Genomic DNA, 23,457 nt, shown 5'->3' on the forward strand with positions numbered 1-23,457 from the left:
GGTGAAAACAGGTGATTGTGGTGACTGAGCCACAACAGCTCAAAAAGTTATCAACTACTAATTATATGCTCACTTTTAGCCTATTACAAATAATGACATAAAACGTGTTGCCTTAAGTCACCCCTTTTCCTGATACCCAATCTTTCAGTTATTAGATATCCACACATTCTTGCCCCTCCTTTACCTCCTCACTACACTCCACACCTGGTATGTTTAGTAAGGAACTCCTTCCTTATAGCTCTGTCAAGATTGCTTCTTTCACTTTTTCCGCCTACCAAAAAGGAGGAAATCTTCTGTGGAAGGGGAGACACAAGAAGAGGAGTGGTTTGAGAAGAGAGTGAGTTGTAAATGTGGAGTTATCTTGGGCTTCCCTCCCAATTCAAGATTTTCTCTATTTCCAAAAGATCAGTCAACTTCCTTCTCCAGCCAATACATCATCTTATCTTTCTCCCTTTTTCTCAGAGCATTTTTTTATTAACCATATCCACTGCTTGCAGGAGACCTTCTCTGTCCACTTTTCATCCTTACCTCTACAGCCCTTCTCATTTCAATTTATTACAGCTCCTTGCCTACTTAATACAAACCAGATCCCTGCATCACCACAAAACAAGCATCATGACCCACTTGTCTCCAACTTTCATGTCATTTTTCTTCACCTTTAAAATAAACTCAATGTGTTACTATGCTAAATATGTTTTACTATGATTATGGTATATACAACTGGTGCTTCAATTTCCTCTCCTCCATCTCTGTGCTTCCCTGATGCAGCTATGAAGTACTACTGATATTTCTGGTGACCCACACACAGGAAGGATGGAGTTAAATGCTGACTGCTGTCTTGTGATCAGAGAAGTGACGTGGTACCTCTGCAGCACAAGCGCCCAAGGGGAAAGTGACTGCTGGTGGGAGTGACCGAATGGAAGTAGGTGGATGCTGATTGTCTCTACTACACCCCTCCTTAAATACATGCAAGCAGAAATCATGTTTGACAAACTAACCATCTGAAGATGCTGGATGCTCCAATGTCTGCCCCTTCTAAGGAAAATAAACATCTTCCAGGATAAAGAAAGGATTAGTTAATAATTGAGGGTGGTTGTTTCTACTACCAACTGCCTCTTCTCCAGGTTAGGCAATCAGACCAATACTGTGGGAGTGAGTACAAAGTGGTTCAATGAGTCATGGCAGTTTCAACCTCGGGATACATGCCGAGAGCTGCGCTACTTCTCATGACCAGACAGAATGCCAGTGCGATGGCCAGGCAGGACAGCACAGTACATGGGATCATGCTGTTCCAGGTTAGTTTGCCACAGGCTGACTAACCCTCCAGTTGCTCACCCAATGGGCAGAACACAGTGAAAACAAAGCCAAAGAAAGGTTTGAATAATTTAGGTAAGTTTACGAGTACTTATCTGAGTTCACTGTACAGTCCAAACTTTTGGAAGTTCACTCCTTATGAACTAGTTTGGGCATGGAAAAGTAGCAAAAGACATTCACTAGCCCATATTAAAAAACAAAAACAAACAAAAAAAACCACTCAAGTTTTAAAACTGACACAATAGAAGGATCTCATTCCACATCCTTCTTCTGCAGAATCCCAACCCAGGTTTATTATGAGGAAAAGTATAAATTGAATACAGAATTGTAACATGCATATTTTAAGCTTGAGAAAAAAAATGTCACATCCAAATCCAGAACGTGTTTGTTCTGTTTTATGTCCACATGTAAATAACCAGGCTTATATTTTAACCACAGTGAAGCAGTCAAGGTTTCCAGTTATCCCGTAGCATTTTCCTTTAATAAACATGTAAAATATATTAGGCTTAACTCACCTCTTTCACATGATTGTAACCCCATTAATCTCAGTGGAGCCACTTTCATTGAGGTAGTACAAAAGAAAGGAGAATCAGATTTTTTTTTTTTTTTCTTTATTTCCCCCCCCCCCAGTGTAGATAAGCTAGTTGATTCAGGGGACTCCTCTACTTCGTATATGTTGACATTGCAGTGACCACAGCTCAGGTAGACAGACTTAAGGTAGTCTGAAGCCAGTTAATTTGAGCACTACTAACAATGTTTATGCTGGAACAAACCTCAACACAGACAAAATTACCTAGTGTTATTCAGCTCCTCAGGTAGGTTTTGCAACTTTCTTTGAATAGCTAGGTCATAACAGTATCCCAGTTAGCCAATATAAAACTACTTAATTAAGCTGCAGTGGCAGGTTCCAAGCTACATTTCTGTGATTCATGAAAATTACTGGACATCAAGCTTCAGAGCAGCTAGACCAGCACTTCAGTAAGCTATACAGTAGGCAAAGATGTCATACACAACATATGAACTCTGGACTTCTATGGCCTGTTGGACAAATTCTGACATCTTTCTTCATGGCATGTATTCCAAAAAGATCATTTTTATTTATTTATTTTTTTTTTTTTTTGGGTGTAATCAGAGAGAGATGGAATGAACTTGCATTATAGCTGAATAGACTCATTAGAGTTTCTCTCTTGGCAAAAACTTTGGTAATGTACATCAATGTGAAATGGGGTGGAGTATCATCTCTGTTCACAGTTCTTTAACTGCATCCCATGAAATAATGCAAAAAGACAAACAGGGATGTATACTGCAGCTTTATGGTCACGATAACTACTGGAAGTCCCTGAGTATTCTGCATGACTGAAATGAAATTTCTTCTTACAATATTTGTCATTAATAGATGTTAAAGTATATGTTCAAGGAAAAATGCAGTTGAAAGAAAAGACATGCTTGAGACTGCAAAATACTTACTGGTGCCTAATTGCTGGAGAAATTATTCAGGAAAAAACATCTTAAAATAAAAAAACAATATTTTTAAACTACTAATGGCATTAGAATATCTGAATATTTGTTGAACCAGAAACAACTGAAAAAAAGTTTAGTTGCCAAGGGATTGCTCTTTTGTGCACATGAGTTTTTGTTAAAGTGCAATCATATTTGTTTAGTACTTCATGTAGCTCTCTTTTTGCTGTTGTTGTTGTTGTGTCCCCCCTCCCTCCCCACCCTCAACCCCCCCACCATTTTCGGTCTGCCCTTCAGATTCCCACCCATTCATAAAATGGGTGGGAATTTTCAAAGTGGACAGCACGAAATCTTGATTACTGAATAATGAAATCGCCTTCATAAAAATAAATAAATAAAAAAATAACCTTTTCTATGCTTCTGTGTTTCAACTAAATTACTTATAATCGGGTTTATTAATGAGGTGCTCAGCTCTTAAGGCTTTACTATAAATGAAATTTGAAAAAGAAAGCCATTACATATAAAAATGACTAGGCATATAAATAGATAGAAACATTCCTTGGCAATAGAGAAAGGAGAGCTTAGATAAACCAGAATGGTATGTAATAGTCTCTTAAATGCATTTTACTTTCTTTGTCTGATTCTAAGATAGTAAGAATATATACATTGTCATTGTATGTCCTTATGACAGGTAATATTTGAACTCCAGTATTAAGCACATGCACACCTGAAAATATTAGTGGCCAAATATGATAACCACGTTACTGAAAAGTTATTTTTACCTTCTTATTTTTCTGAAAGAAAGCTACCTTTTTTGTTATCACAAAAAACAAACAAAAAACACATTTTGAGGTCTTCGGAGTTTCACATTTGTCTTTGCAAATGCAAAGAATCATTCAAAACAAGTCTTGTAAGTATGTACTGCAAGTCATCTTCACTTATGATGTACAAATCATCCCAGCTGCCATTAACATTTGTTTTATAGCACTTACTGGAACAAAACTAATTGTTGTCGCATATATGTGGTATATATTGAAAACATACGATTCCTTTGTACAGTGTAGGCTACCTAACAGATAACTACTTTACCTGTTATCAAAACGGTAAGAATTAAAAATACAGCATTGAAACTACTGCTGGTTAATACTGAACTTGTGGCACATACTTATCAGGAAACATCTGCTTTCAAATCAGCTCAACACAACTTTTGTTTTGTCCCTGAGGTGAGGAACCACAATGCAAATCAATATTAACAATGGGGCTTCTGAAGTGAACCTATTTCTCAGAGCAGTACCTTAGTCAGAGCTGCAATTCTCTGAGCCAGTTCAGCCTCCACTTCAGGTAAGGTTTCTGCCTTCCTCATTGTCTGCTGCAGCTTCTGCTCAGCCAGCTCTAGACGCTCTTGCAGCTGTCTGTTTTTGTCTTCCAGCTGAAGACAGATTAAAACAAACAAACAAACTGAAATCAGAATTAAGATTTCCTTTGGTTACTTAAGTATGGTTTAAACTCACAATATAGGTTTAGGTATTCCACAACCTGGGAGAACTTACTGGAAAGGTATTACCTCAAGCATGGAACTGTGTAGGTTGTGAATTTTACCAATGATGAGTGATTTGAGGCTTCAGGATAATATGACAGTGAAAAAAGTATCATAAAAATGCATTTATGAAGTTGAAAAAATACATCCGGTTGATGTGTTGCTTATCTAAGCAAAATAAAAGTATTGGTGCCAGTAAGATGATAATTTTCTAAATGGAAGCATTTTATCCATCTTACAAAAATGTTTATGCACAAACTAAAATGGGAAATAAATATAATTCCAGAATGATAGATTTCCTAGTGAATTTTCTGAGCAAATGGTAATATAATTGGAAATGTTAAGACTGACACTTGTTGCTCAGCTAATTCATTCATTATAATATCATTGTTGCTAGTTCCTCCAGGTTGCAGTGATATTGTTCATTGTGAAGCTATAATTGTCTCTTTTTACAAAAAAGTGATTTTGTTTAATATGTGATAAACATTAAAGAGAAACAGCAGGGCATTTGATAACTGCAGTATTTTCTGGCCTACTGAGATCTACCACGATTAAGAATTTTTTAAGTATTTGCTTTCCCCTTTGTTTCATGTTCCAAGTAATAAAAGTCACAATGAAGAAGCACTGTGATTTGAGATTGTTTTTAATCCTTCAAAAGCTTGAAGTAGGCTTTTCACATTGCATTGTTGCAAATGAACTTTAAGTCTGCTTGCATATATTCAAAGCTTAGTTCTACTGATCACTGCTTTGAGTAGGTAGACCTCCATAGCACAGCATGACTTACATTAGCATTAAGAAAGACTCAAAGGACAGATGCAGGTGTTTTGCTCTTCCACTGTGCTCCCCACCCCTGGACAGCTGAAGATACATCTTAAGTTAGTCACACCAAACTGGTAGAAGCTAGAGAGTTAGAGTTTTGATACTTTAATTTCCCTGAACATGTAGTCATGTACACATATATGCACACAGAGTGGTGTGTGTATGTGTGTAAATATATCTGTATACAATCATAGAAAGAGATTGTCAGGTCATGATGCCTTACTTTCCATACAGCATTTGACATTGTTTGAAGATACAACAGGTGAGAAAAAAATAACGTCTGGGATACTGATGCTGAGGAGCATTTTAATCTTTTACAGTTTAAATGGTATTAACTTCATATGATTCCAGTTCAACTTGCATTCTTCAGAACATAAAAGTGTTTTCTGTTTACTTCACTCTTCAGTTTTTAGATTCACCGTAGAAAGAAAGCACCATAAGAACCGTAAGAGACAACTGCATAATCACATTTGCTCTTCCCCAGTATTCGTAGATAATCTTAATAAAAATTTACCTATCCAATGTCAACATATGAAATGATTAAAATCTATTTTATGCAATTTTTTTTTCCTGCAGAAGTGAATTTCTTGTGCTTACACCATTTTTATTCTTATATATTTTACAATAAATTTAGAGAATCATTACATAACAAAGATACTTCACAATGATAATGCACATTTATGCAAGACAATATTAGAAAACACAGTTATTTCACAATGTTGAATGCACACATTGGTGTGGTATTTGTGGTTGTAGCAGCTGATATGAAGCTTAGAGGTGCTAAGTTAAAACCCTTTTTTTTTTAGATTAACTTAATTAAAAATTAGCGGATTAACCTAGTGAAAACCTCCTACAGTAGATCTGCTCCTTATTTGTGTGTGTGTTAATTTTTATTGTTTATGAAGAAAGCAACTAACTAATGCAGATACTGCACCTGACGTAGGATGGCTTCCTTGTTTGCAAGTTCATTTTCCAGCTTGTCATTCATATCGTGTATTGAGGTGGATTCTCTCTGTGCACTGAGGTAGCGCTTCTCCAGTGTAGTGATTCTTTCTTCCATATCTTCCTTTTGTGCCATTGCCTAACATGAAAAAAAAAAAGCAAGAACCATGCAATTAAAATGCTTCATCATCTTATACCAGTTTAATACTCACACTAAAGGTAGACAGTAATGTAAGGTGTGCCCAGCAATTTCTCTGTTTAAAGAAGAAATTATTCCTTTTGAGATTTCTTGTAATTAAGATATTAAAATTGTAGCTATTGAGTACAGCAAACAAGCAAACCTCATATTTAGTATATTTTTCTAGTTTTCAGTTGTGTTATATTACAATATGAAAGCAGTGGTAGTGAAGTGAGAGATTGCTTTTCCAGTACAATAAAATGAAAATATACATTAATCCAAATAGCTCATCCTAAAATGGACTATTATCCAGGTTATTGTTTTGCATATTTGCATATTACTGAAATAATGTATAAAAATAGTAATTACATACATAGTTCATTTTTTCCCTCTTACCTAAAGGAAAGAACAAACACAAAGAAAAAAGTATTGAGCAATGTATCCGAGTTACAATAACGGCAATTACAATACAATATTAAAGGAGCTTCCTAGATGCATACCCTTCATCTTTTGTGTCAGAATGAAATAATAAAGACGGGTAGCTTACAAATCACCTTTACAAACATCTTTCATGGTAGATTTCGCACTGATATGTGGCAATTATTCTACATGCAATGTGTTAGTGCCACTTTGCTTAAGAAAAAAAGGGTTGAAAACAAATAAACCTGTAGTGAATGTAACATGGTATACAAGAGCAAAATGGCAACAACATCAAGTGGCAATCAAGGTGTCCAGGAAACAACAATATTCGTCAGAAAGTAAATGAGACTGGAGAGATTTGAGACCTTTCTAGAGAGTGGCTGTGGAAAAGGAGAAACATACTGGTGCAAAATATTTTTTGTAATCTTCTAAAACAAGATGTAGTATTTTACAAGGGACACCACATAGATGTGAAGATGTTTTTAGGCTGTGTCAGGTATCAGAAGTTCAGAAGGAGTATTTCTGCCAGAAAACTAGAAATATCAGGTTAAATATATACACATACATATGCATTTACACATACACATTGCATTTATACATAGGCACATACAAGTGAATTAAATACCAATATTGTAGAAAGGAGTGTAACATATAAATAATCTATCTTCAAAATATTAAAACTGATAAAAAAGATAAAAAGAAACCAACTATCCACATATATTGAGACTATGTGAAAAGATATTCTGGAGAATACTGGGGAGCACCGCAAATTTAAGAGTAGAAAAGAAAAGGAAACCCTAAATATATTTCCATGACATACATTGATATTCCCTGATGTTTACATGCAGCAGGGAGAAATTTCTTAGACTGTTTCACTGGGAGAAGGGAGTAGTATATTGGAACTTGGCTAATGAAGTTGCCCCATAAGAATATACATTATAATTGATTATATTAATCAATTATAAAATGGCCCAAGATTTTAAAAAATGTATTTTATATTATTTACATGGTCAGCATCTCTGTTAAATAAATTTCATCATACAAATGTGGCAATAATTGATATACTTGCCAGAATATGCTCTAGTAATGCTAAAACACAGAAGAGTTGGCCTTCTTCCTATGCGAGTTTCACATATATATATCCACTTTTAGGAATACAGTTTTATAAGAAATAGTATTAAAAATCTCTTTAATGTAAATTTTGTGGTTCCTGTGCACATGAGCTTTTGTTAATGCTCAGCTTTGCTTCTCGTACTCATTGATCAGCTTGAATCAATCTCATACCTATCAGCTTGAATCGGTACCTGAAGAACAACTATCAAGACATATGAGGTGAGTGTGGTGATCTGCTTACCTCTCTAATATCTCTCTGATATTTAGTGTTCATTTCTTCTGTTTTAATGAGCTCCTTTCTGGCGGTTTCTGCTTCTTGCTCTACCTCTCCCACCCGGGAAGACAGTGCAGCCAAACGTTCCTTCATTTGTGCCATTTCATAGTTCTGCTTTTCAAGTAGCTCCTGGAGTTCAACAACTTGACTGGCTTCATCATTGGAGTCTATGGAGCCATTTGATAAGCGCTGTTAATAGAGAAGTGACATTGTTTAACTTTTAATATAGACTCTATCTAAAGAATTCCTAAAATCAAGATTACATTAAAAGTTACAGAAGCAATTAGGGAAAAATACCACAATAATTTTCACGGGAGATGAGAGATGTACTCATGAAAAATCGCAAAAGACTAATATGAATTAATCAAGGGATTCCAGAATGTAATACAGGGAGGTGTAAATATTTGCATTAAGAGCAGAGTGGTATACAAAAATAGCTTTAGTTTGACATTATGGCTATTCAAATCCAAATTGCAGCAATATTACTCCTAAAGTGCACCAAAATGCATGTATGAATTTCAGCCAAACTTGCACACCATTTAAACTTATTCATAATCTATTTCATTTGTAAAATAGCCCACACCGCAGACAGGAGGTAACACTAAAAATTCACCAATTCAATTCACCAGAAAGTTCTGAGACTTTGGTCAACATACTGGTTAAGTCTATGTCAGAAATTATTTCTGCTGAAGTAAATTGTGAACTACTGAAAGGCCTGAATGAATAAAGTTATAAAAGAAAAAAATGTCCAGAACATCTTACTGCCTTTGGAGTCTGATCCCAGGAATATGATTTACCTAACACATAAGAGATTCCAGGAAAGAAGTGTGTTCAGTAGCAAAATTTGCTGGCAGTTCTTCCTTATAAAAGATAGTCATGTTAACCTTTACCACCATAGGCTAAGCGATGGTTTCACATGAGTTTAATTCTCATTTCCAAAAAACAAACAAACAAAAAAGTAATAAGAAGACCAACCAAAATTATCTGGTTTTAAAACATAACATGGAAAAATATATCAAAGTATTACAAATGGTTATAATTTGTCTTGATTGGGTGCAATCTTACCAGTTAAAATAATATCATCCAATATAGGAACAAAGTATACATGTATCACTGTAGCTGTCATTTAACCTGAGTTACTGATCTCAAAGAGCATCATGCAAGAACATTGGTCCTAAAGGGTTCTTGTTGCCCTTGAGATGGTGCGGTGTATAACAATGCATATATAAAATATGACTAGAAGGATTCTAGAGGAAAACAAGTTTGCACTCATTAGCTTTTGTGTGTTATTATTGTCAAAATATATTTATGCAGAAAACTAACAAATTCAAAGAATGTTACTCTGTTTAATGGCTTTATTATTCTTTCCCCAATCATCTAGAAAACAAACCCAAATCAAGACCACCTGCCCCTCCGTGGATCACTGAATAAGATTGTTTTCCTATAAGCATTCATTACATCAAATAATTCAGCTCCAAAATTGCTTTCTGTAGCCTAGTCAATTGTATTATCTGGGCATTTTATGTTGGTTACTGAACCATTGTTGATCTACTTTTGGGAAACCCAGGGAAAATGACAATGGCAATTGGAAAAAATGTATTTACATTCACTTTGTTGATTGAAAGCTTTCAGTTACTCTACTTGAACCAAATTCCCATTAGTATGAAGCAGTCACGTAAACAATACTCAGGATAAAACATTCCAACCATCATTCTTTATTAGATTGTGTAAACTTGAGATAGCTTTTTATCTATGATTATTATAACCTGTTTTATAGCTTTAATCTCTTATATTAATTTTAGCAGTTGTCACAGAAGAACAAATTTTAGTGTATTTTGTTTTCCCTACAGTGTTCCATGAATTGCAGCAAGTGTGTTTACACTGAGTGTGTTTGTGCAGCAATTTTAGTAAGTGAGTTAGCAAATATGAAAAATACATAAATGGCATATGATCATGTACCCTATGTGATATGAACCCTAATCGTTTTGAAAGGGCAAGCTTCAATATCTAGAAGAACATTCACTGGCATAAATATATATATATATTTTTTTCCATTAATATAGCATTTATTTCTAGATGAATTAATAACTAACCCTCATATAAATTAAAAAGTGAAAGATCAAGTTTATTCTATTCAATCAATATCTGAGATTAATGGACACAAATAAAACGTAATGAGAATTAATTGCTCACCAACAGACAAATTCCATGATTGCCAATTATGCATGTAGGTATTTTGATTTATGCACATAAACTTCCCTCATATTTCTTTGATGAGCTCTTTGCATAAGCTGCTTTAATTATAAACATTGTTCACTTTTGCTTTATATTATTCCTGTATTAATATACACAACTGGTTGATACTTAAAATTTCCCAAATTTTTTTACAAAATGTTTCAACACTTTAATATTTCTCAGGATGACTGAGATTAAAAAAATATATATATATTTTTAAATCCTAGTAAAAATAAAAAGCTCAGGTTAAAAATAGTGTTTTTAGATTTTTGAAGCATACTTTCAAAACTTTGGCTTAGGATTTTAACTGACATTTTGTCACTTTTTAATCTCCATGTTATTTTATTTATCTGCTATATAGATATATAACATGGAACAATCACTCAAAAAGGTCACTGGCAGAAAGTTATTAAACATTCATTCAAGACGTAACTGAGATATTATTCCTCTACTTCTCAGGAGGGTTTTAATTAACAGTTTATATGGTCATACTCTGCCTGCCTCCCTCCCCCCCCCCCTCTCTCTTTAGTTTATATCTGGCTGAATTTTTTGTGCTGAAATATTTCTTAGCACTCAGAGAATTTTCTTATGATGATACTGTGTATTAATCAAAATACATTTGTAAACAAACAAGTAACTGAATGCTTATAATGCTGAAGTCTAAGTTTTAAATAGATCTCTGTTAACTATTATCTGAAATACTATGGGAAATCTTGTCAAAAGAGCATGTACAAAAAATGTTTCCAAGCAGACATTCTTACCTGTCTCATCTTTACACTATCCCAAATCCCCAATATATGCAAAAAATAGCATCAAATCAGTGCAAAGAGGAAAGAAAGAAATTGCTGAAAGTAATCTGAAAGACTTAGGAAGTCTATAAGGCAGGGTGGTAACATTAAAAAAAAAAATAAAAAAGTGATCAAAACATTCCTGCAGAGAAAAAGAAGACTGTAAATGGTGCCCATATCTGTCTTACCAGTGATTCATTCTGATAAAGTTCTCAACAAATTTCACAATTCTGTCCATCAAATGCTATCATTAAAAGCTATAGATAAATAGACTCTTTAATTAAAAAAAAAATCATGAAATAAAAGTATCTAGCAATGGCTAGTTTTCTGCTTAAAAGAAACATGACAAATAGCTCATATGATCCACTACTTTGCATTTTCTCTTTTTACTAGCTTGTTTCTCTAATAAAAGATACTCCATTTGTTTCTATCACATTTAATTCTTTAGACCACAGTGTCACAGAAACAGTATCATCATATATTCTATATTTCATTTTTTTGCTTTCTATGGACACAGCTACAGGTCTGCACAGCTGCACATGTGGGCACCTGCTATACATGCTATAAGGGTCTCTACCTCTTTTCAACTCCATGGATTCCTCAATCAGATGAAAAACTTGTTAGCATCAGCCTTAATGACCTAATACAAGGTTGGATTACTTTGCTTGGGCTGGTTCGGAGCCAACAACGGTATGTTTCTAACCAGAAATATGGCACTTGCTTTTCTCATCACGGGGAATAGAAAGAGAGAACAACAGCAAGAGGAAGGACTGCTGTGGGTTTTATTTATTTTCAATCCTTCCAGTCAGGTCTACCTAGATTAGGAGCAGACCTGAATCTATTTTAGTTATGTGATAAGATCTAGCTTATAGAGGGGATAAGGAAACAGAGAAAGCTGTTTCTCTGATCTTTAATTTCATTGCTCAAAATTACTACATTGTACAATATTACTTCACTGTGAATTCAGTATATTAAAACATTTCAACTATTCAAACAGTTTAACTACTAATAGCTTCAGCAAAAGCATTTTTCACCCAGGAGTCATTATGTCATAAAAAACAGTTTTGACTAGAAGCCGAAGTTGAAGCACACATGATGAAATCCTTTCTTAAGGATGTCACATACAGTAGAGAATGAATAATGACTTTACAAGAGAGCCTACAGACTACATTAGTTTACCTTATGAATAAACTCAGTTAGCAGGCCTAAAAAAAGAAAATGAAGCTATTTCTTAACTCTCACATGTGTCAACATATATTCATACATTGCTGTCTGATGGGCAACTTATCTCCATGACAGTTTCACTAATGTAATTTCATTAACTTTTCCATATAGTTTGAAGGAGTACACTGGGCTGTACTGAGGAAGGACATATTTAACTAAAAGAGCATAAGCCAAAAATTCCCAGGTAAAGATCAGAAAGTAATCATAAGCATCTCCCAGTAAAACAGGAGAAAGGATTGTGATTCTAGTGCACAGAGGTGTACTGGGTCTGGCTGGCATGGAATTAATTTCCCAGCAGCAGCCCATACAGTGCTGTGCTCTGCACTTGTAGCTTAAACAGCACTGGTATCACACCAGTGTTTTGTCTATTGCTGGATACTACAAGCCACTAATTAATTATATATTTGAACGAGAACTTAAGCCTGGTGTGTGGTGAGAAGGAAACAAAGAACATCTCACAGGGTTATCTCTGAGCAGACAGCAGTAAAGATAGGATTCGTTTGCTTGATAAAACTCCTCCTCAGTGTATCTAAATTTATGGCAGTCCAGGTGTACAATGCCCTCCCTCCTCCCGCCATGCATAATCATTTTCAACCCTGATGACTAAATCAAGCTCTGTCTAACCAGAAAGTACTGTTCAATAATTAAAAGCAAAAAAATTCTTCAACTTCCTATTAGAAACCAGGTGGTGAAAGCAACTCCATTTTTCTCCTCTCTCTTTTTTTTTTTTAATCCCTAGAAGCATGTGCCTTATGTGTACTTTCTACTTTTTCCTAAGACATTCCCTAAGTTTTTTTTTTTTTTTCTTTTTTTTTTTTTTTTTTTCCCCCCTCTCTCTCTCTCTCTTTAATGGAGTACTGGCAAGGTGGTTGCACTGTAAATCTACAATGTCAAAGTTGAAGCCCTCACCATGTTCTCAAGTCAGTATAATGTGGTTCTTTGAGAGTTTTTTTCTTTCTGAACAAATTTCTATCAGGCTCTCATCCTAATAGACAGGCTACCTTTGGCAAATAGAAAAATCCCTGAAGACTTCTGACACAACGTTACAATAGAACTATCTTAAAACAAAACAAAACAAAAAACAAACAAACACACACACAAAAACAATAAAAACACAAAACCAAAAAACCCCTTCTGTTTAAGAGAAAAAACAATATTGATTTTATATATTTTTCTTGGCACGAAGTATAAAATCTAACATTAAAAATCTAACATAAAACATTTGCAGACAGTGAGTTTGATTTGCTTACTATGTGAAGGCTTATTTGCCAATATAAATACTGCAAATATACATAAGCAAAGAGCGCAAGCCTAGGCATTTTTTTTTCTGAACCTTATAAAATACCAAATCAGAACATATTTATTTTATTTTATTTTTTCCAGCATGAAGTTGGCCAGGAAAACAATAACCTAAGACATATGTAAAAAATAAAAGGATGGATGCGAGCTAGGGTTCAGCAAGGAATTGTTCTCAGAAAGCAACATAATATTTAGAAAAGGCTAAAACGGTTTTCAAGTACCAGAATCTCATTGCTGCAGAAGCTTTTGGAGACTGGAATATGCTCCATTCACCTGCCTTCAGATATGACATATCCTCATATCTGCCATGAGCCTGTGACCATAATGCTCATGCTTACTGGCCTCCAAGATACACCTCTTTCACATGCTGGCGGCATCTCAACCTAAAGAAAAAATGCTGAATCATTTCATTTTGTGAGGTTTCTTACTCCATCTTCTACAAAGGTGGGTGCTAGCAGCTCTTCTATAAAATATGGCTGAATTTTGGTCAGTTGCTGAGGTGCTGACATGGCATTCGAGGTATAAAAGCTTTCCTAAACTTCATATGGAATATACAGAATAGTATAAATCACTTAGTATAAATCACTTTTCAAATATTTTGGAAATGAAATATGATTAGCAGTAGTACTGATTTTAAAACCTAAATTATGTTTAAACTCTCTTTGGAATAAGATAAGCCCTAAGAATAATAAACATAGAAAATTCAACCTGAGAATGAATAGGGAAGAATTGCCATATAGAGCTCAAAAGCTTTAAAATAGTTTAAGCAGACATTTGAAAACACTGTCCCAAATCTCAAGAGAAAAAGATTATTTTATGCAGTGGTAGGTGAAGATGTTACTCATGACTTAGAAAAGTTGTCCATGAAAGCCAGAGCTTCACAGGAGAGAGAGAAAAATTATGTTTTCCATGTGAAATAAAATTGTAGAAACTCTGTAGTTTAGAAATAATAAAAAGGAATTAAAATAAACACCAAAGGAAACTGAATTATACACATCACTTGACTTTATGAAAGCAAGAGTAAAATTTAATGCTGCAAAAAGCAACGTTTAGTGATGCTATTTGAGATAGTAAAGAGATAGATAAGTAAAAATGAATGGCAATAGTTACCAGATGATGCTCTTCACTATAGCATAGAGAGCTTTTATCCCTATTCCGTTTGAATGCCTCATGCTCAAAAAGGTTTAGAAGAAAGTAAATGATATTAACACAGACACATAGCAGTCCAACCACAACTGAGTTAAACTACAAGCAAAAGTAAACTGATCATCATCCATAAAATCAGCATACAAAACAAGATCTTAAAAGCTATACCAAAACAAATAGCATTACACTGAAGATGTCACAGTGATTTCTAAGTGCTTGTTTGTCTCTTTATCTTTCAAAGCTATGCTACTTCCCTAGGTTTTTCCACGTTTTGGTCTGTGTCAGGCAGTAATATCATAATCATTAGAGGCCTCCTCTTCAATTACCCTGAATTTTCCCCAGTCTCTAATCAACTACCAAAGCCAACATTCTCTCAAATTTCTTCTCCCCCGCTACCCTGACATACTCATGTAAAAATAGCTACCTTCTCCAGCACTTTTCTCTCCAAATGTCCTCATTGTCTTGCTCTTTCTTTCAAGCCATCAAAAGACTCCACCTTTTATTACCACTTTAAAAGTCTGGAACAATTCTGCGTCCTGATCAGCTTTCAGCTCATATTCTTCTTTCTGATGACTGTAATCATCTGTCATGTTCTACTCATTTTGCAAAATGGGGCAGGGGGATTAAGAAAAAAAAAAAAAAAGTCTACTTGATGGGTGGGCATTTTTCTTCTTGGAGATAGTTCCTTCCAGAATGTCTACGTATTTCTGTTTTGTACTGTTGGAAAGAATTTCTGAGATTTCACGCAGGACAGAGAAATAATTTCCAGGTGCTTTGTTAGAAGCCTAGTTAGCTGCCCAAACCAAGCCATACACAGGCTTGCAGGCATGGAGACTCCTTGCTATAAGCCACCCAGCAAAGTCAGCTAGCACAAAGCTTGGAGTAAAATAGATAGTAAGACTTCAAAGCAGTATTTTAACAGGCCTGATATAGGGGTTTCCGTTAGGTGAAAGGAAAAATAAGTTTCCACGACTGAAAGACAAGTTAATTTATATCGAACAGACAAAAAAGAGCTGACAGAAAGTCAGATTTATCATGTAAATAATGTAAAAGTAATGTAGCTTTTCAGTATCATAAAATGTCTATGCCATAGCAATGAGCACTAAATATTCATAATCATACAAACATACTCAGCTACTGAGCAGAACAGTACTCACAGAATATTTGCCTAAAGCCTCTTTCACAGAGAATATTGCATATTATTCCACTAGGGATACTCCCAGCATAGGCCTGACTCCTTAGATTTATAAAGACTTTTAGTCCCAGCTGCAGCATTTTTCCCATTTTTCTTTTTGTTCTGAAAATTCCTTATCTTTCCAGTTGCGTCAAGCCATCAATCTTCATTAAGACTCCCTCAGCACACACTTTTTAAATTAGGGTATCAATATTAATCCAGAAAGGGTCTATTAGAAAGATATCTGTCTATTAGAAAGCCCAAAAGATACTGCTTGGAAACTAACCCATCATCTGATTTTTTTTTTTTAATTTTTATTTATTTTTTTTTTGTCTGACGTGTATTACTTTTTAAATTTAGAATGCTTTGGGATAAAGATTGTGTCTCCCACTATTTTATTTTTATACATCATGCTACGTCATTACATTTAAACAGCAAACAAGAAATCTTTACAACAAATTTTCTCTCTGTTACAAACATCCCTTTGATAATAAGTGTTAAATTCTTACAGTCTTCTTTAAAATGCTACTTATAATGAGGGCTGCCTGTGCCCTGCCTTCACTCCATTCTTTGCTGCTCCACTATGCTGCCAATTAAAATGAAAGAGTAAAGGAGCACACATGAAATAAATTAGTGAGTAGAAGCTAGAAGTTTTCTTCTTCAGCTTGCTACAGACCAAAGTGATCAGAAGATCCAAAAATAGTCAAGTACAAGAAACGGAACAGATTCCAATAACTGCTATGTTAAAGAAACCTGCTATGTTTTAGATACTATTTCCTCTTAATATTATTTGATTTGCAAACTAATTTGATTAGCCTACTCTGAGTTTAGTTTGGCAAAATATTTTTTATTCCTACAGGATGCAATGTCTATAACTGTTGTCAATTTTTTAACAGATTTTAGTATTTATAAACTGCAGGTGTTTCACTTAATTATTGGAATACATTAGTGTCATGAAAAAGAAGAAAAAAATGTGATTCTTAAATGAGGTGAATGTGAGTGCCTAAGGCATAGGATGAGGCACTATACTTGTTTAATACAGGAAAAAGTAATTATATACAGGTCTGAGTTCCTTGTAAAGGAACACAGGTTTTATATATATACAGGTTATAGGTATCTGTATAGGTTATATATACAGGTTATAAGTATTGATGTGGGATGTATATATATAAAGGCAATAAATAGGAACAAATTGACTTTGTTTTTTGCCAGTGTTTATAGGCTGTGGTTACAGAGCAATTAAGCAATTAAATTTAAAAATAGGAACAGTGCTTTTTCAAGGAGAAACATCCTGATCTACACTGCACGTACACACTTAGCTTATGTGCCTTCAGTGTAATGAGATCTGCACAAAATTGCTTAGTCAGGCAGGAGCCATCCTTTGCATACAAGGTGTCTGTGAGAATAAAAATAATAATTCCCCACATAAATTAATCTCTGATAAAACTCTATTAACTTCAGAAGGATTATAGCAATGACTTGTTATATGTTTGAATTAAAAATTGTAGCATGGAACTTACTCTGGAATACTGTCCAATATGGGCCAGAAATAGGCAATGAATTTTGAAACACACTGTTATAAGTGAAGGACATGCTATAATGGTTGATATGTAAGGTATACAAACATCAGAAAATGACATGTTTTCCAAAGTAATTTCAATCCTTCTCAATTTGCACATGAAAATTTCTGAAAGCATTCCACTTTAATGAATAACTCATTTCCCATGACTTGCATGAATGCTAAAATAAGTATCAGCAAGGAATAATGACCTTATTTGAAAATGAGCTACTCAGTGTCTTATTTTGGGGAGTCCAGAAAGCACCACATAATGGCACCATAGTTTATAGCAAGAAATGAGAACACACTGTGCCTGCTATCAGTATCTGAGACTCGTTCTTATTTCTTGCTCCAGTTACGTATGGTAAATGGTGCCTGAAATTCAATCACAAGCTCAGGTACACCAATATTTAATGAATATTTTAGCAAGGAAAATCTTACTTTTAGGGTATTTTGACCAATTTTCCTTCAAACTGAAAGCAATTTGGGGCAAAAGAAGTTTGGACTTTTCAAGATCATATCTGAAAGTGATTTACTCTTTCTCTTCTTTTTCTTTTGTTTTCTAAAATAATAAATATACCTACTTAGTAATTCTCATTACTTCTATTTTACCATTATTTTCTTTTGAAATGTTTCAATTATACTTGAAAATCAGCCTCCATTTATGATTGCAATCCATCACCACTAATATGGTTTCTATTTCTTAAAGATTAACTATCTTGATTTACCTTACTGCTCAGTTTAAAAAATATCATTAAGCAGCCACTGCTTTATAGAAATCACTTTATGGTATATTAGAACAATTTCTTTTTGAGCCAAATTTATCGTCTTATAAAAATGTATAAAAATGTAAAAAAAAAAAAAAGTATAAAAATGTATAAAAGTGTAAGTGTAAAAAATGTAAATGTTACATGTGTAAATGTTACATGTATAAATGTAAAAAATGTATAAAAATGTCCCAGGAAAGTTCTTGGACTGTTCTTTAAATCCTCTTTCTAGGAAGTGCTTTAAAAATATTTAATAACTTCCTTCAGCACTTTTTCTAAGCACTGAAGTAATATAAAATATTTCCGTGTTGCTGTAAAATGCAGTCATATTTTTTTGTTTGTTTGTTTCATTTTTCTTTCTTTTCATGAGAATATACTAACCATTCAGCATAGCTGGAACCAACGATGACATGTTTTTCATAAATACACAAAAAGTTATTCCAGCTTCAGAATGGAGGTTAAATTTAGGACACACTTAAATCTCCCAAAAGAGTCTAGTCTGCATATTTTCCAGGGCTGACTAACTCTTTCTGCAGATAACTTTTACCTGAGAGATCCTCTAATGACCTATATCTGTTTGGTACTAACTGTTGTCACAATCTGAGCAAGCTCTACTTCACTGTACATTTTACCATGTATGTGCCTCCTGAGAAGTCCAAATAGTGCTGAAAGTATTATTTAAGTTTTACCTATATATCAGCTGTGAAAAGTGGAAACCTGAAATGTAGGAACTACTCCGTCTGACTGAAACTGAACCCTGGTCTCCTGAATTAAGAGATGGTACAAACCATTACATCATAGTTTATTGGCCTTCATCCCTACAGCTGAAGTTGAAGGACATTTTAAAAGTAATGTTTAGTGTACAGGCTTAAGCTGAAGTATTTTTCAAAGTGAGGACTTCTATTTACGAACTAAGAAGGAATTAATGGTGGGCACAAAGGTAATGTTAGAAATTTAGAAAGTAACTAGTGCAGATGATGTGAATTGGAATGGAAAGGAATGGAACACAAAGGAACAGAAAGGAATGAAAAGGAATGGAATAGAACAGAGTAGAGTAGAGTAGTTCAGTTGAAAGGGACCTACAGAGGTCACCAAGTTCAACTGCCTGACCACTTCAGGGCTAAGCACAAGTTAGAGCATGTTATTGAGAGCATTGTCTAAACGTCTTTTGAACGCTGACAGACTTGGGGCATCAACCACCTCTCTAGGAAGCCTGTTCCAGTGTTTGGTCACCCTCATGGTAAGAAATTTTTCCTAATATCTGGTCTGAACCTCCTTGCTGCAGCTTTGTAACATTCCCACACTGCCTAACTGGCAGATCCAGCGTCAACATAGAATCTTGTGCTCTCCATATTCATAATAATGCTTTCATTACTATAAGGAGCAAAAGAACAAGCCTTTAATTCATCTCAACAAGAAAAATTTAGGTAGTTTCAGGAAGGTGAGGTGGATTATTATTATTAAATCGTGGATGTGTCAAACGGTAAGATTTTTCAAGGAAGAAGAAAAAAAGTGAACAGTATTTATTTACTAAATGTTTCTCAACCACATAGATAACTTGAAAAATACTTCTACATAGTAATCTGCAAAACATATAAACTAATGCCTGCAGTGCAAGTACACTCTAATAAATTGGATTACCTATAAACTAAATAAGTAATAATGTGTATTATTTTTCTAAGTATGATTTATGCCACTGTTCATCACATGTCATTATAAAAAATACACAATTAGAGATCCAAGCAGCAACTTTACTCAGTTCAACTGTCTGCAAAATGTTATATTATGCTTGCATATTTATTTAATAACTGTGAATCAAGAGAAGATATGCAACTTTTTTATCCATCTGGAAAACTAAGATTCAGAGGAAATCCTTATTTCTAAATCAGATACTCTCTAACTTGTCTTTGTCATTCAACCTTAAATGGGCAAATAGCCTAACTTCTATACAGCTATTTTGTATTGAAAAAATGTTAATTAATAAGCTCTTCACTTTTCTCTGTATGAGCAAGGATATAAACCTGCAACATGTCAATGCATAACACAGAAGAAAACATGTTTTTCTAGTTTTTAGGTCTCTTTGTCATTCCCTGATGGACTATATTGGCAGCAGTTTTTGCATATATGCCCTTTATGCATATATGCCCTAGTATATATATACAATTACACCTTGCTCTTCTGCCTATGACATAGGGAGGACCACTCAGCAGGAGTTATTATCCTTAACTGCAGCATTTTGCAAAACAAACAAACAAACAAACAAATGAAATAAAAGTTTACTATAATCTGTAGGCTAATTCAATATCTGATCAAAGAGCTAAGACCTGCCCATTTGCACTTGCTTTTCACGTGAACAAATTCATTGTTTGACATTAGTTTCAGTGGGCAGACAATATTGTAAATGGAAGTCCCATAAAATATTCATATTATACTCACAATATATTCACATTACACTTACACTATATTCACATTACAGTGTTAAACTGAATCAGTTCTTATATAGATTGTGTGCTCCAGTGAAAACTAGTATTTTATTACCTTTTCATGAACCTTTTGCCCTGGCTCCATTCCTTCAATATGCTCTGATTCAGCAGGCCCTTCACCAGCTGCAATTTTCCTTTGAATGTGTGCATTTTGTTCGCGCAAAGCTACAATCTGCAAAAGATAGAAAGGAAATGGTCATATGTATAAGAAAACCAAAAATCACTTAGCAGGCAGTTTGTTAAATCTAGTGACATTTTGATACCAAATTGGCCATTTGTAGCATCTGCAATATTAGGTCTATACATGCAGAGAGGTTTTAAAAAAACAAACACAGCAAACAAGCAAACAAACTTATATTATTAATGATTAAGGAGCATTAAGGATACAAAGGAATGACAGAATGTCAGGATATTCAACATTATGTCTTGCTTTATCTTCTATCTTTATTATTCTTTCATATTGAACACAATGGTTACCAAACTAGCATTCAGTATTGATAAAACTCAGTAGTACTGCTTCCGAGAAATAAGAACATACATATTCGTTATATTTATGTGTTTATGTTTATGCAATCCAGCTTAACATACCTCTTACAAAGTATGTCTTGTCTTCAGTAAGCTTTTCAACTACCTACATATTATTTAACCCTATAAGGCAACAATATTTGATATAATTCTTAGTGGTTTTCATGTTAAATTCTGTTTTGAAAAAGAAAAGGGTAATATTATTGAGGATGAAGTCACAGAATCACAGAATTTTCTAGGTTGGAAGAGACCTCAAGGTCATCGAGTCCAACCTCCAACCTAACGCTAACAGCCCTCCACTAAACCATATCCCTAAGCTCTACATCTAAGCGTCTTTTGAAGACTTCCAGGGATGGTGACTCCACCACTTCCCTGGGCAGCCTGTTCCAATGCCTCACAACCCTTTCTGTAAAGAAGTTCTTCCTAACATCTAGCCTAAAACTCCCCTGGCTCAACTTAAGCCCATTCCCCCTCGTCCTGTCACCAGGCACGTGGGAGAATAGACCAAGCCCCACCTCTCTACAGCCTCCTTTAAGGTATCTGTAAAGAGCAATAAGGTCACCCCTGAGCCTCCTCTTCTCCAGGCTGAACAAGCCCAGCTCCCTCAGCCGCTCCTCGTAGGACTTGTTCTCCAGGCCCCTCACCAGCTTCGTCGCCCTTCTCTGCACCCGCTCAAGCACCTCGATGTCCTTCTTGTAGCGAGGGGCCCAAAACTGAACACAGTACTCGAGGTGCGGCCTCACCAGAGCTGAGTACAGCTTAAATTAAATTAACAGAAGACATTAATAAAAATAAATGTGCATGAATACCATCATAATTATTGAAAACTGGACAGTCAGAACCTTCAGTTCAAGTCCAAGTACTACCTCCTAAGATATGATAAAACATATCACATAGTTTTTTCCTCATTAGCTTCTGAATGTGGTCCTCAAATTTTTAGATTACTTTTCTAAATCACTATTACAGACATTATTTTCCTATTTAGCACACTTGCAAAGCTTTTGAACCAGACCACAGTAACATATTTCAACGTCACTTGAATCTGAAGTGAGTGTAAAATTGCAGAGATGTTAGTACTCCCATAATTAAGTCCTAAGATAGCTTTTTATCTTAAGTCTAAATTTGGATCCCTACTAGCTTTGCCAAATTCAGTCAAATAAATTGAAAATTCACAATAATATATATATATATATTCTTTTAGAAGAATGAAAAAGAGTTGTGGATTTAAATTTAAATCTAGAATACTAGTTCTCTAGCTGGAACTTTCTAAATGTTGTGGCTTAATACGATGAAGATACCCTAAAAACTAAAAAATGTTCCTTAACCTTGCTTTCTTCTCACAGGCATATTGGTCTCTACAGACCTTTGTACAGTTCTCTACTTCCTGAGAAGCTATTCATTACCTCATTATAATTCCAGGCTTTAGATAACTAATTTACTGTGAACACAATATAAGAGTGATTTTGTAGTTGACAGCTCAGGGTGCCTCAGAGCTTGGAAGTAGAACATTGCTGGGTGTGTTACTATACTATAAGCCATTGTTACTATTAATGTGTATCTTATACTATAAATTACAAGAAGAATATTCTGGGTACATTTCCTATACGTAAAAACTTTTTCTTGAAATCCTGGCCTGTGACCCCACAACAGAGCATACTCAGGGCAAAAATGCCCTTAGGTATCCTGTATCATCCATTGGCTTAAGGCACAAATACAATAGCTGAGCTGAAAATCTTGAATTTATCTGGCTGGCACAGAGCAGGATAACTGAAAAGCTAAAGTGCTGAATGCTGAGATTAAAGTGGTTATCTGATCCCTTCTGTAAAAGTTGGAGAGAGAAACACTGTCAGCAGGTCTTCTGTGTCTGAAAGAGGTGGGATGAACAACATGCATATCTTTTCTCCTGACTGAAAACCTGTGATTATCTTAAATTTAGGTGCTTGCATTATGATGGCTAAATAGAGGCAAAATTAATTCCATCAAGGAAGTAAAGAAATTTAAGGAAAAAGATCATGTTATGAACCAAAAGTATGCTGCTAGTATAGTATACTGTAGTATAGCATTACTATACTGTATATACGATATATTCCTATACTATACCATTGTTATACTGTATATACACTATATACCATGTATTATTATGCTATATATACCTAGAGGTGCTGGTTGACAGGAAGCGTGTCATGAGCTGTCGATGTGTGCT

General features: G+C 34.7%; 1 protein-coding gene across 9 annotated transcripts in view; it reads right to left on the reverse strand.

Moving 5' to 3' along the window:
* Positions 1-23,457, reverse strand: part of PPFIA2 (PTPRF interacting protein alpha 2) — a 328,145-nt gene that overhangs the window by 60,091 nt on the left and 244,597 nt on the right. For all 9 annotated transcript variants that reach the window (XM_084507292.1, XM_084507291.1, XM_084507288.1 and 6 more), the window contains 4 exons: positions 20,785-20,901; positions 8,023-8,244; positions 6,063-6,209; positions 4,067-4,201 (listed from right to left, as the gene is read on the reverse strand). In XM_084507292.1, coding sequence (XP_084363418.1) covers positions 4,067-4,201; positions 6,063-6,209; positions 8,023-8,244; positions 20,785-20,901 — 621 coding nt within the window. The remainder of the gene's footprint in view (positions 1-4,066; positions 4,202-6,062; positions 6,210-8,022; positions 8,245-20,784; positions 20,902-23,457) is intronic.

This window comes from Aythya ferina (assembly GCF_964211825.1).
Source record: "Aythya ferina genome assembly, chromosome: 1".
Classification (NCBI taxonomy): Eukaryota; Metazoa; Chordata; class Aves; order Anseriformes; family Anatidae; genus Aythya; species Aythya ferina.